General features: G+C 38.7%; 2 protein-coding genes across 2 annotated transcripts; both read left to right on the top strand.

The window, feature by feature from the left end:
* The first annotated feature begins 223 nt into the window (after window positions 1–223).
* On the top strand, window positions 224–5,424 carry fam168b (family with sequence similarity 168 member B). Its single transcript, XM_053342548.1, has 7 exons — window positions 224–340; window positions 2,342–2,433; window positions 2,533–2,616; window positions 2,843–2,985; window positions 3,197–3,395; window positions 3,483–3,607; window positions 3,928–5,424. The coding sequence occupies exons 2-6, from the start codon at window positions 2,364–2,366 to the stop codon at window positions 3,593–3,595; spliced, it is 609 nt and encodes a 202-aa protein (XP_053198523.1). The 5' UTR covers window positions 224–340; window positions 2,342–2,363; the 3' UTR covers window positions 3,596–3,607; window positions 3,928–5,424.
* Window positions 5,425–6,568: 1,144 nt separating this feature from the next.
* On the top strand, window positions 6,569–12,827 carry rbbp8 (retinoblastoma binding protein 8). The gene is made up of 18 exons (XM_053342353.1): window positions 6,569–6,668; window positions 6,955–6,997; window positions 7,133–7,228; window positions 7,664–7,755; window positions 8,264–8,336; window positions 8,605–8,786; window positions 8,875–8,973; window positions 9,538–9,602; window positions 9,899–9,966; window positions 10,254–10,479; window positions 10,761–10,923; window positions 11,086–11,174; window positions 11,447–11,558; window positions 11,675–11,854; window positions 11,946–11,991; window positions 12,095–12,182; window positions 12,267–12,408; window positions 12,505–12,827. The coding sequence occupies exons 1-18, from the start codon at window positions 6,569–6,571 to the stop codon at window positions 12,600–12,602; spliced, it is 1,962 nt and encodes a 653-aa protein (XP_053198328.1). The 3' UTR covers window positions 12,603–12,827.
* The last annotated feature ends 15 nt before the right edge of the window (window positions 12,828–12,842 follow it).

Here is a 12,842-nt window from a genome sequence, read left to right as displayed (position 1 = left end):
TTAATCTGTTACTTCCTGTCAGTCGGATTCATTATCACTTTATTTTAGATTCTGCGTGAATTGAGGACACAACAATTAGCTATATAGTTTTTTTCGGTGACGTTTAAAGAGGAAAACACATTAAAAGGAAAGTAAAAAAAATATGTTACCCGATTTAAAAAAATGTTATTTAATATTTTTAAAATGAACCGACCACGTGACATCACCCGGAAGTGACGTTGAGTGCTCAAAAGAGTTCAGCAGAGCATCTGGGAGCAAAAACACCAGCTAGCTTAATTTTCATTTTTACAGCAGAAGACCATCGGAGAGGACTGCCAGACATTCAGAAAACAGTGAGCATGTAAGTTATTGTGATTTATCGGCACCGTTAGCAGACTTGTGCGTTGCGTGTGGGACAGTGTGTCTCCTGAGCTGAGCTGTGCGGCCTGTTGACAAGCTGTCCACATCTGGCTGCTGTCCAGGGCTGTGCTGCTGTGGGTTTAGCGCGGTCAGGCAGGTGTTTAGCAGGTCAGTCCGTACATCTCCACACATACCTGCACTGGGAGAAAACAACACGCATTATTGTTAGGCTTAATGTGTTAAAACAGTTCAAGATAACAAAGCTCCGCTGCGTCAGAAAGAAAACATGTAGCGTCATCTTTAAAAAAAAAATACCTTTAGCCTAAATATTAATATCGACCAGGATTATAAGCGAAACCGCTCGAGTAGCTCGCTATTAACAGCTAAAAAAAGAATCAACTTTTTATAATTGCTGCTGCGTAGTACATGGTGGAGGAAGGGAATACGAGTAATCAATGGTAAAATGCGTTGTCTAGCTGAGGGCTGCTCACTGTTTCGGATGTGTCACTGTTTTACATGCAGCATATACAATGAATAGGAGATTTGTTTAAAGGCTATCACGTCATCACGTCAGCTCCCGTGGTTTCCATTAAATAACAATTTTAAAAAAGAATGAGTATTCTCCATAAATACACACGATGCTATGTCTGTCATCACTACAATGCTTGCACTGTCTTTACTTCACCTGCAATGTTAAGGGGGATATTTTGCATTTATTCATGTTTAAAAATAAATGTGAAGGAGCATTTTTTATAATTGGTTGTAATGCATTATAGCCGCCACTAGAGGGCAGGGCTGAGAAGGGATGTTTGTGTTATGATGCCAATGGTTTTTTGCTTTTTCTAAACGAGCATCATGCAGCTTAGGTGAAGATATCTACTGTTAATGGAGTTAAGAATGAAAATGTATAACAGTGTGATTTACAGAACTGTTTGCCTGCATGTAAAAAAAGTGTATCTTTCAGCTTCTCTTGGAGTGTACTGTCATTTCCTCCCCAGAAAATCAAATAAAAAGTGGAAAGAGTGAGTGGGAGAACTTAGTCATGTGAGGTCACCGCAAATTATTTTATATAGATTTTTCCTTTATTCCTTTTTTGTAAACCTCCTTCCACAAAATGTGACAAGTCCATATAAAATATTTATGGACAGCATATTAAAGATAAAGAATCAATTCTACCACTTTTCATTTGCACGTCCACAAAAATTGTGGTCATCTAATACTGCTGTCTGACATATCTCACTGTTCTTCCCACCAGTTAACTACTGGCATATCATATACCCAATACAGTTTTATTGCCATAAATCATTTTAATCACTGAAATAGAAAAACTTTTAACACTGTATTGGTGCATTTTTGGCACTTGGAGCATATATATGAGGTAGTTTATTGGCCATAAGTGATAGAGGTGTAATCAATCCTGAAAGAGCTACAGTAACCTTCAGGAATCTGTTAGATTTACCCAGGTGCTCTTGTGATCTAACTGTAAATGAAGGAGTCCCTGTAAATATGTCTTTCTGTCCTTCAATTTTCTCCACAACTGTTCAAAAGATCTGTGATAGTTAGTTACTATAAATGCTACTGCTCGTCCATATCAGCACCACATGTGACCTGGAGGATGTGCAAGCCCTCTTTCTCCATCACATGAATGGAAGTTAAAAATTGACATCATAATTAATAAATATACACAATTTAAAAAATAGTAATAATAAAAGAAACAAAATAAGTAAGATGGAATGCTAAAGCTGAAGAGCAAATTCATCTTCAGTCTCTGTCTGTCTGTATGTATGTCTTTCAATTTTCTCGACAACCATTCATCCAATCGACTTCACACTTGGCGGGGGTGTTGCTGATAACTCATAGAATTGCGGTGTGTTGAGTGTGAAGTTGTTTGGATGAGCGGTTCACGTGAACAAGCACTGTGCTAGTCGCATGAAAAGGTGTTGCAGTGTTCCCAGTGCAGCTGCTATTTGAATTCACATGTTCTGTGCTTCTTTTATTGCAGCATCTGTGAGCAAGAGACCATAATGAATCCGGTGTACAGCCCTGCACCAACAGGGGTCCCCTTTACCAATACTAAGGGTATAGGCTACCCAGGTAACTTCATGTGCCAGTGTTCATTACAGTGAGAAAATGTTGTAAATCAAAGGGGGAAGAGGATTTAACTCTGGTTGTGTTTGTTTTGGTTCTTGGTAGTTGGATTTCCTGTTGGTTATGCAACAGCTGCACCAACATACAATCCTAATGTCTACCCAGGAGCAAACCCAGCCTTCTCCAGTGGTAAGAAGAATGTCTTTTAAAACTCACTTTTCTCTTCCATAAATACACAATACTTTGTCATCTGGTGTTTTCTTATACAAAATGTATTAGTCATGGTGGACTAATTTTAGATTTAAAGGAAAGTGCACTAATGTATCATTCCTGTTCTTGGTCCCCATCCACTGAATGTACTTGTAATGTACTGATAATCAGCAGCATTAATGTGACATTTCTTCCTCCTACCCAGGCTACGCTCCAGGCACTCCTTTCAAAATGTCCTGCTCTCCCAACACAGGGACTGTCCCACCATACTCCTCCTCACCCAACCCCTACCCTGCTGCCGTTTACCCTGTCAGGAGTACCTACCCCCAACAGAACCCCTATGCACAGGTTAGTATGAATGCATCATTGAAGGATGACACATTTCGGCTCTTATATTAAAAAAATAAATGGCATAATTAAAGGTCTAAATTTAGAACTTTGATGCTATAAAAGTTCCTTTTTTGATGTTGCTGCTTAATATTTCAGTTTTCTAATTTTGCATCTCTTCATCCAGTTTCAAGTCTAATGTTTTGAACTGTAACATATTTTGTTGATCCAGGCATTAATACCTTCACAACAACAAGGCACTTATTACACACAGCCTCTGTATGCTGCACCGCCTCATGTTATCCATCACACGACAGTGGTTCAGCCGAATGGGATGCCTGCAGCCATGTATGCCCCTCAAATCCCTCCTCCCCGCCACAACGGTGTCGCCATGGGGATGGTAGCTGGCACCACCATGGCCATGTCAGCTGGTGGGTTGCACTTTGTTTTATTGTTTATCACTGTCCAATAGAAGTGATTAATGTGAATTGATAGTGATGGCTCACTCTGCTACTCAGGGACTTTGTTGACGACTCCATCACCAGCGGCTGTCGCTCCCCACCAAGTCACGATGCCCACATATCGGACTCCTGGCACACCCAGCTACAGCTACGTGCCCCCGCAGTGGTGAAGAGAGGGCAGCGTGAGTATGACGTTTAGAACAGTGGTTCTCAATGTAGGGTGTAAGGAACCCCAGTGTATTTTGTTGGGGTTTCAAGGAGTAAAAAGGGGAATAATCAAATTTCTAACTATTTTGGTTTTGGGTTTCATACACTTTCTGTAATAAAACATCTAAAAGCAAAACATTTTATCAGATGGGGGTCTGTGGTCTAATTTGTGTCAATTTGTGGGTCCCTTACATGAAAACGTTTGAGAACCACTGATTCAGATAAGATTTATTGTCTACACCTCCACTAGAGATGCACACAGTGTATATTAACAGTTCACATGTTCTCTCTGCAGGTCAGACGATGATAGATATGCATTCACACTCTACTCCAGTGTTTTTTGCTATTGGTGAAGACCTGCTCTGTCGGCGTCTGCCACCAGTTACTCTTCTTCCAGCATAATGTGAATCTGAAACCTAACTACATAGAAAGAGGCCCATTTGGATAGGCAGGGGGGGAGGAATAGGCCCATCCCCATGTCCCCTCTTAACGGAATAAGGCTGCATTCCACGCCACACCCCAACGCCAGCACCTTTACAGACCCGCTGCATATCTCACATCAAACGGCAACACCTCCATGCAAACTTTTTTCGTAGACAGTCATGCAGGTTTTTATAGCTTAAACACTTAAGTGGTGAAAAGGGAGTTTGGAATTGTTTGTTTGTTGTTTTTTTAATTATTATTTTGGGGATACATATGATATGACGTTGAGTGCATGTGTATATATAGATATATGAAGTAATGCTAGCTCAATCTACCTGCTGTGACAGATGCAAAATCAACAAAAGGCACACATCCAAAGGAACTAAAAAAAAAAAAAAAGTAATAATCTGCAATGCTGAATCACCAGTGACCATGTCTTAAATGTGAAAGAAGAAAAAGACGAAAAACGTTTGTTCATGCAAAAACAAGGCTGCGCAATCGAGTGCAGACTAAACTGTACTATTTTCACTGCTTTGTGTTTTGGTAAGTGATGCTAGGTTTTTATTATTTCTAAGTGATGCAGTGTATGCATTGTGTCTTACCATTTTTGTATTTTAGGAAAAAGATGGGACTTTTAAGTTTGTGCCTCTGACTGATGGCCATTCCAACACTTAATCATTCTAAGTGTTTTTTTTTTCCTGCAATGTCAATCTTTTTAGAAAAAGAGTATCAACCTCTCCAACAGTCTGAAGCAGCTTTTATTTCCTGGTTGAAACACTTTTGGGTGATATCAATATTAAAACTATTCGCTTATTTTAGCCAGATGTATTCTTGGTGGGAAACAAGTATAGGAAGCTGTTGGAAATCATTTGCACCAATTTTAAGTGAGTGAATGAGCAGGAAACAGCTCTGTGTGTGAGTGTATGTGCGTGTATGAAAGTGGATTAAAATAGAAACCATTAATAATGGTGCCATACAGTACAACTTGACTAGGATATTAGACCTACGTGTCACAATAATCAATTTGCTCTTAGGTAGGTCTGAAGCACTACACCATTACATCACTGCTAACTGTGCACATGTTAGGCAAATATGATATTGTTAAAACTCCATTTGTGAATAGCACTACTGAAGGAAAGCACTAATTCAAAACAGTTTATAAAGATAAACCTGACCTTTTGACATTGCTCACTGTCTTACCCACGAGGTTCCAGGCTAACCCACCAGTATCACTGTCTCAGACTTGCTTTTCTATGTTGCCTCAGTCACCTCAGTTAAATAATCTGTTTTGTAAATGTTATTTTTGTGATTTTGGTTCTTGTTTTGTATTCTAAAGAAAGACCAAAAATAAAAACAAATATAAGGATAATGTTGTCCTCCCTTTATTGTGTTGTTTGGTACTTTTTGACCCTGAACAATGGCAGACAGTTAACAGTACCACCAAAGGTTAGCCATTGAGGAAAAATATATCTGGAGTAACATGAGTAATTACACCCCCTCATGCCCCAAACTGTAATATGTATGTTGATATTGTGTTTTGTGAGTGTAGCCTATATGGAGAAAACTGATGATACAATTGTTATTAAAAGCGGGTATGTGGTTCAGTTTGTTTTTATTTATTATGTTCAACCAGTAGGTGGCGGTAGTACGCCTATATGTTAGTTTGCCAATCGCCATTAAAAGTAAAAGAAGAAGACTTCCCAGCATGCAATTCGTCGCGCGAATTTGTATTTTGTTCTAATGTTTATCTGCTAACGCTACATTACCATGTCAACTATTTCATCCTCTATACATCTCTGAGTGTTTCTTGGACTTGTAAGTGTAAGTCTTGTTCATGTTGAATCTATCTGACTAACTTTAGTTTGTGTTTGAAGTAAATTTGTTTTGTATTCAACCAGGCAAAGATTAACCAGTGTCACGGTCAAACGAGTGACTGTGTTAACTGGTGACTGTCAGTAGAGTCATATTACAACAACATTAACTTCAACAACACACCTTAATAAACGTGAATGTGTCTTATTGGTGACACTGTCGTGTTTTAACAGCTGAAAGTCACCAGTTAACACGGTCACTCATTAAACTGTAACACCGGCAGAACTTCCATTTACTTTAAAAAGGAAATGAATAATAAAAGTAACTCAGTTTTCACTATTTCTTAAAGAGATATGATACGTGAAAGACACAAACTGAATATATTGGTAGAAGAAAGTTAAACGGACACGAAATGTCTCTGGCTCTGATTGGCTAAAGCTCGTTGGTTTGGGGGGGGGGGGGGGGGGGGGGTGGTCATGATTTCGGCATCCTAGGAAAATAATATCACCATAAGGCCACAAGGTAGGAAAGGTTTGAAGGGTATGAGCCAGAATATTGTTACTGTTCACTCTAGAAAAATACAGGTGTGCATGCACTGAATCAGAAATAAACTGAGAAACATGTGATGTAACATATTTTCACAGGTAGTGGGCAGATAGTAGCAGGAATGTTATTGGCTGAGTTTTGTCAGTGAACTCAGAATGAGCAGCCCCAGCCTGAGCAGCATGGGCCCTAAACCAGATGACCTGTTTGAGGATTTATGGAGGCAACTAGGAGAATGTCATCAAAATACACTTCAAGGTAACAACAACATGGTGTACTGTTTGTGAGCTTAAATTTCCTTATTGGTCCTAATGAATAAGCAGGTATGAGTTTAGAGGGATTTCTGTGTAATTAAGGCCATGAAAATGTTATTCTTAAATCAGTTACAGGTTTTTATCCTGAGATTATTACAGCAAATGACACTCAGACCGTATATTTATTATATATTAATATATAATTCTCAAATCCACTTTTTGCTCTTAATGTTTAGTTTTTCACCACTTATCAGTATTGCATTTGTTACTGTTTTTTTTCTTTCTTTTAGAACTGGAGGAAAAAGTGAACAAGTTAAAAAAGGACCGCTGTTTGTGAGTCTGCTGTTTTAAAAGATAATAAAGAGATGAGTTTTTGATTAAGGTTTTTGCATGTTATTTGTGTATAGTGACATTTAGCCCACGTCATCTCCATTAGTTGAACTGACATTGTTGTCTTTTTTTCTGCAGAGATGCACAGAGACTTGAGGTATTTTACAATCGTAACCAGCAGCTGAAGGAGCAAAACAAAACCCTGAAGGATGCTGTCAGTCTTTTGGAGGAAAGGTAACTCCCTCAAAGACTAATAACATATCTACTGCCTGCTGTAGCCTGGTTCCAGCTTTTTTTGTTGTTAGTTGTAAGCACATTTGCTCTGTTGTTTCACTACAAATTGTAAGTTTAAAGTACAATTTACTGTAAAACACACACTGGTATTTGGCACTCTATCACTCAGGCATGATATAGTTTTCCACAGATGAGTGAATTCCAAGCAGTGTAAGGAATAGAAGTTGAATGATAAAGAAAGAAAAGTTCATTTGATTTACTCTATCCACCTAATATGAGTATGTGAGTAGAGACAGATGTGGGTTCTAGTTTTCTTGTTGGCTGATTCTTTTTTTTTTTTGCTTTGTAAATTTGGGTTTATAACCGCATAACCTGAAAAAGGTTCTCATTTTAAATTGAAACTATGTAAAAGACAAACAACCACATTGTTTCCAGACTCCGAGTTGGAGAGTGTGACCGATGTTCCATCTTAGAGGAGAACTTGAAAAACAGCCAAGATCAGAGTGAGCGCCTCATCACCAAACTGAGTGAGTTTGATCATTTTTTCTTTTTAGTCCAATGATGCAAAGAGCTGTGGCTAAATTAATATTTAGACTCTTAAATTACATTTTATTTTCAGTGTAGAATGAGTTTTTGTACAATCATACATAAGATTGCCTTCAAGTTTGTTAAAGGTGTTTCTGGCCTATTCAGAATGAATTGCAATGACCCTGGTAATAGCTTAACTTTTCATTTATTGCCATCTTTGGGATAAAATTTGAATTCTTCTGTCCAAACTCATGACATTGGAAAAAAGTATGCACATCAGATGTTGGACCAAACAGGAGAAATCATGTACAATCTGCACACTCTTTTCTGCTCCAATATGTTCTTCAGTTTACTGTTGCTATAACATCTAATGCCATCCCTATCAGTCTCTTGTGTGCTTTGTGTTTAGTGCTAATTAGCAAATGTGAGCTAAAACACTAAACTAAGATATGAGCATGGTAAACATTCTACCTGATGAACATGGTGAGCATAATATTTGCTGTGCAGAACATGAAAGAAACAGCCTGGAGGATGAAAACAGAAAACTTCATGCTGAGCTGCAAAAGTTAAAGATGTCTTGGTAAGCTCTTCAGTGTATTACAACCATGTTTTATTAAGCTCTCTTTGACTTTGAATATTAGAATATGTTTATTTAATTTTTTGTTCTGTAAAAGCTGCCTAAGACAACTACAAATACCAAAGGTTTTGTGATCAAAGTTTCTGTTCTGCTTTGACTGTCAGTCAGGTTTTTTTATCTGTTAGTGAGTGTTCTGCAGCAAAATAAGTATTCACGTCGAAGTTTCAGTTCCCAGTTCCCAATTGAACATCACAGGTGTTATTTTTATCAGCTCAGGACCTCAGCGGGCCTCATCCCCGGAAGTGGAAGACGGCATCATCCCAGACTCCCCCATCCTGGCGAGCTCGCTGCCTGCAGCAAACAAACTGAAGAAGCGTAAAAATATTGGCAAAATCAAACACGTTCGTTACGCAGAGATGCCTTTACTACAATCCAACAACTCACTCTTCAGTGGTCAGTTCTGCTTTAAAGTAAAACCCAAACCTTTTAATGCTCATATCTAATCTGCTGAGTCTTTTAACTTATGTTGTCCTTTCTCTAGATCTGAATAAAGGTTCGGGTGATAATGATGTAAAGAATCCTGGAAGAGCAGAAGTGCTTGTACCCAATACATGTGAATTGGAAACCTCCCAGATTTTAAGTATGTCTTCAACCCTCTTTGCTTAGATTATCTCACCATTTAAAATTAAGAAACATGAAGTCATGTGAAAACAGGAAGACTATACTTTTATAATTAGAAACAGCTTTTTTTTTTAGTATTTCCTTCCTTCCTTCCACAAGTCTCTCTAGTCTGTACATCTCCTACTGCATCACCAGACAACATTTATCTACAGACACAGACACACACACACACACACACACACACACACACACACACACACACACACACCATATCTGCGTAATTCACATGCGAAGAAAAGAGGCGTTCCTGTAAATACACACTGAGTCAGATTCAACTGTGGTGTTAGATTAGGCTACCACTCTACTGAAGACTGATGATTGAAAACTCTAAAATACAATATAAACTACCAATTGATTATATTAGCCTCTTCTCTGCCCCTGCATCACAGATTGACCCTAACCCTAACCCTAACCCATAATTTTGGCCTGGGTATGAAAGTCCAACATGTTCAGCCATATGTTGCTAGCCGTGATTGTGTGTTAAAGCTGTTGCAATTGCTTGAACAGATCTGTCTCGTTTCAGAGGATGACATGGAAGAGGTGATAGCAGAAACATGTGGCCTTGAACTTATTAAAAAGCCTTACATGGTAGGTCCATACATTATAATTAATGTCTCTGGTGCTGTGAGAGAAATGATGGTGGCCAACATACACATTTACTGTTGAAATTCTTCCACAGATTAGAGAGAAAATAGTTCAGAAAGGGTGATTTCATTGTTTGTAAAGAGAGCAGTAGGGAAGAAAATCCTAAAAATGTGCCTTACCTTTCAACTTCACCTTTCATCCTTGTTTTCTAATAGAGAGAGATACTGTGCACTGAATAGTTACTTCAAACCCGTTTATTTGGATTGTATCTATAATCTTTTAATGTTTTCTCTTCTCAGAAAACTGAAAGAACTGCAGGTCAGCAAAGCAGCTCACAATCTCCCTGGAAGTGTAATTTTCGTTTAAAGTAAGGACATCAACAGTTGGCAAACTCATCTTTAATATGTTGTTGCAGTACTGTGAGCAAGTACTGCCACCAAAGTCATACATTTGAATTCTACTGTAGTGGTAAATTTAAAAAAAAAACGTGTGTGCATATAAAAAAAATCAAACTTTGACATAAAAAAGGCAATGTTCCTCCACTCTTCTGTCATTATTTTCATCAAATGTAGTTCTTTCTTCATGTAATGACACAAAACATTTGTTTCTTTGAAGGCCTTACCACTCCTCCACTGTATCCACGCTGATCCACAGTCCAGACTCGACCACAGCAAGGTCACCATCTCTTCTCCCTCGTGTCAAACGGTTTTCAGAAGAGGTCTCCATTTGCAAATCAAAGCGGAAGAAGGAGGAAGGTGAGCCAGAGGTGCAGGAGGAGGACAGACAGAAAGAAGACCAGCATGTAGAATCTGAACCAGTCCAAAGAACCTCTGCACCTTTAAGCAATCAAAGCTTCAAGAAGGAGTCACCTGGCTGCAAGGTTAGAGTTTTGTGTTCAAATCTGTCTCACTTCCTGGCAACATGTCTGTTTAGAAAGATGAACTGCAGCGTCCTGGCCTCCAGTTAACCAAACTCTGATGCATCCACTAAAATGAAATGTTTTGGCCCATACATCTGTAAAGAATGTTATTTTCCCCAAGCCACTTGTGACATTCGTGGAACACAGTGCTCCACACATGGTATTTCAGCTGTTAAAAAACTTATAGAACAGAATAAGAGCTCAGTATGGTTATAAAATGTTGTGCCTTTAACATTGAACAGATTCAGTCAGCACACAATGGGACTTTGAAAGAAAGGCTAAATGTTTCCAGTGCAAGTCCTACTTTCAAGAAACCAAACTGGAACGTTAAAGAACAAGCAAACCAGAGAAGAAACCCTCTGCAGGGTCCGAACAAGTCAAACATACAACATGAAGCAGAAGATGGTAAGTTCTCTCATGTCTGATGGTCTCTGATTGAAGATGAAACTGATTAAAAATGTTTCTAAGACCCTTTAAGACTTTTAACATAACTAACTACATGTTGTACAGTTAGAGATGTCTCCTTACAGTGCCTTGTTAATTTTTTCCCTCACTGTGCTTTTCCAGCTGAAAAGAAGCACAAAGTGGAGCCTATGTGGAGCATTGACCCTGCAGTCGCCCTGTCCATGTATGACAGTGAGTGGAGAGGAGATGAGGTACAGTCACATGACCTGCTATACAGTTACAGACCCTGTAACTGTCCCTGGTCCATATTTTAGCAGTTTTGAAAAATGCATTATGATATGAGTAGCTTTTCATTAAACACATTTTGCTCAAATTTTCTAATGGAAGCAAATAGGAAGTGTATTCATGTAACTGAATTTGTGTAATTGGCATAAATCATGTTGCTAATGTTCATCTGAATGTGTTTTTGGATATGTTTACTATGTGGATTCTGTTACACCAGGCTGTTTATCTGTGTTTTTAGCAAAACGAAGAACCACACACACACGGGGAGTTAGCAGACACTGACTGCACTTGGGTCAGTCACAGCTTACTGCAGCGTCGGACAGGAAACAGCCAGGACAGAGGAGACGGGGGTAAATATGACTTAAACATGTGATCGGTCGCTCAATTTTTATTCATTTTTTTTTATTGTCAGTATAAACCGTTGACCTCTTGATCCTGTAATTCATCCATGTGTTTGGTTTTCAAGGACTAGGCGAGAAGGCGAATGACAGTTTGGATCAAATGTTTGACACCACAGCCTACGGGGAGTACAAGTCTTTCATCAATTCACACACACAGAACCAGTCTCGTGATCATCATCATCATGATGATGAGGAGGAGGAAGAGGAGGAAGAAGAAGAAAAGGAGGAAGAGGATGAGGATGATGGTAGGTTTTTAGATACAGAGAAACTGTGTTTATCATCATGTAATATGATCAGCATGTAAATAGGTTTTTATTTTCCCCTCTTTAAAAAAAGATCATCCTGGCAGCACTCCAGGTCACAGTAAAGGGCACAAAGCAGGGTAAGAAACACTCCCTCACTATTACTGTCAGTGTGAGGATATACTGTATTATACTATATAACATCAACACATTCATAACGTGAAGTTTCTCTCTTTGGATTAGACACCCAACTTTTGCACATATGGTAGTAGTACGCAAGAAAGATGAGAGAAGAAAACTGAAGGGCACTACCTGCAAGGAATGTGAAATAGTAAGTATTTAGTTTATTAAGCTGAATATAAAACATGTCTTAAGATGAATCCTATTTTAAGGATGTTGTTGTTTTTCCTCTCAGTATTACGCTCATCTCCCAGAGGAGGAGAAAAAGAAGAAGCTGTCTGAATGCTCGAGGCACCGTTATCTTTATGTTCCTCCTTCCACTCCTGAAAATTTCTGGGAAGTTGGATTCCCATCAACTCAAACATGCATCGACAGAGGTAAATACAACAGTGGGGCATTTTTAAAATGCATGAAAAGACACAGAAATCATTGCAAGGCTTTGAACTCTGAGATCTATTATTCCTTCTTTGTAGGTTATATCAAGGAAGAGAAGAATCCACAGGCACGTTCCCGCAGAAGACAACCTTTCAATGCTTTATTCTCCCCAAAGAGAAACCAGCAGGACAGCTAAAAAAGGATTCTTCTCTGTAAAGCTGCTCGAATTGGCCCATTTACAGAAACACAGACATGAAGCACAGGCTTTCACTGTTAAACCTGCACTGGGGGGTACAATGAAGCTCTTGCTTTTTACACTGACAATGATGATTATTCGTCAACTTTTCTTTCTGTCTGTATGTACAGATTACTTTGTTGTGAGTAAGTATGCTTGAGACACATTAAATAAATAAAAAGTAACTACATGTAAATGCTG

This window comes from Scomber japonicus, chromosome 21 (genome assembly GCF_027409825.1).
Source record: "Scomber japonicus isolate fScoJap1 chromosome 21, fScoJap1.pri, whole genome shotgun sequence".
In the NCBI taxonomy this organism is placed as follows: Eukaryota; Metazoa; Chordata; class Actinopteri; order Scombriformes; family Scombridae; genus Scomber; species Scomber japonicus.
This window is presented reverse-complemented; position numbering and strand designations above follow the sequence as displayed.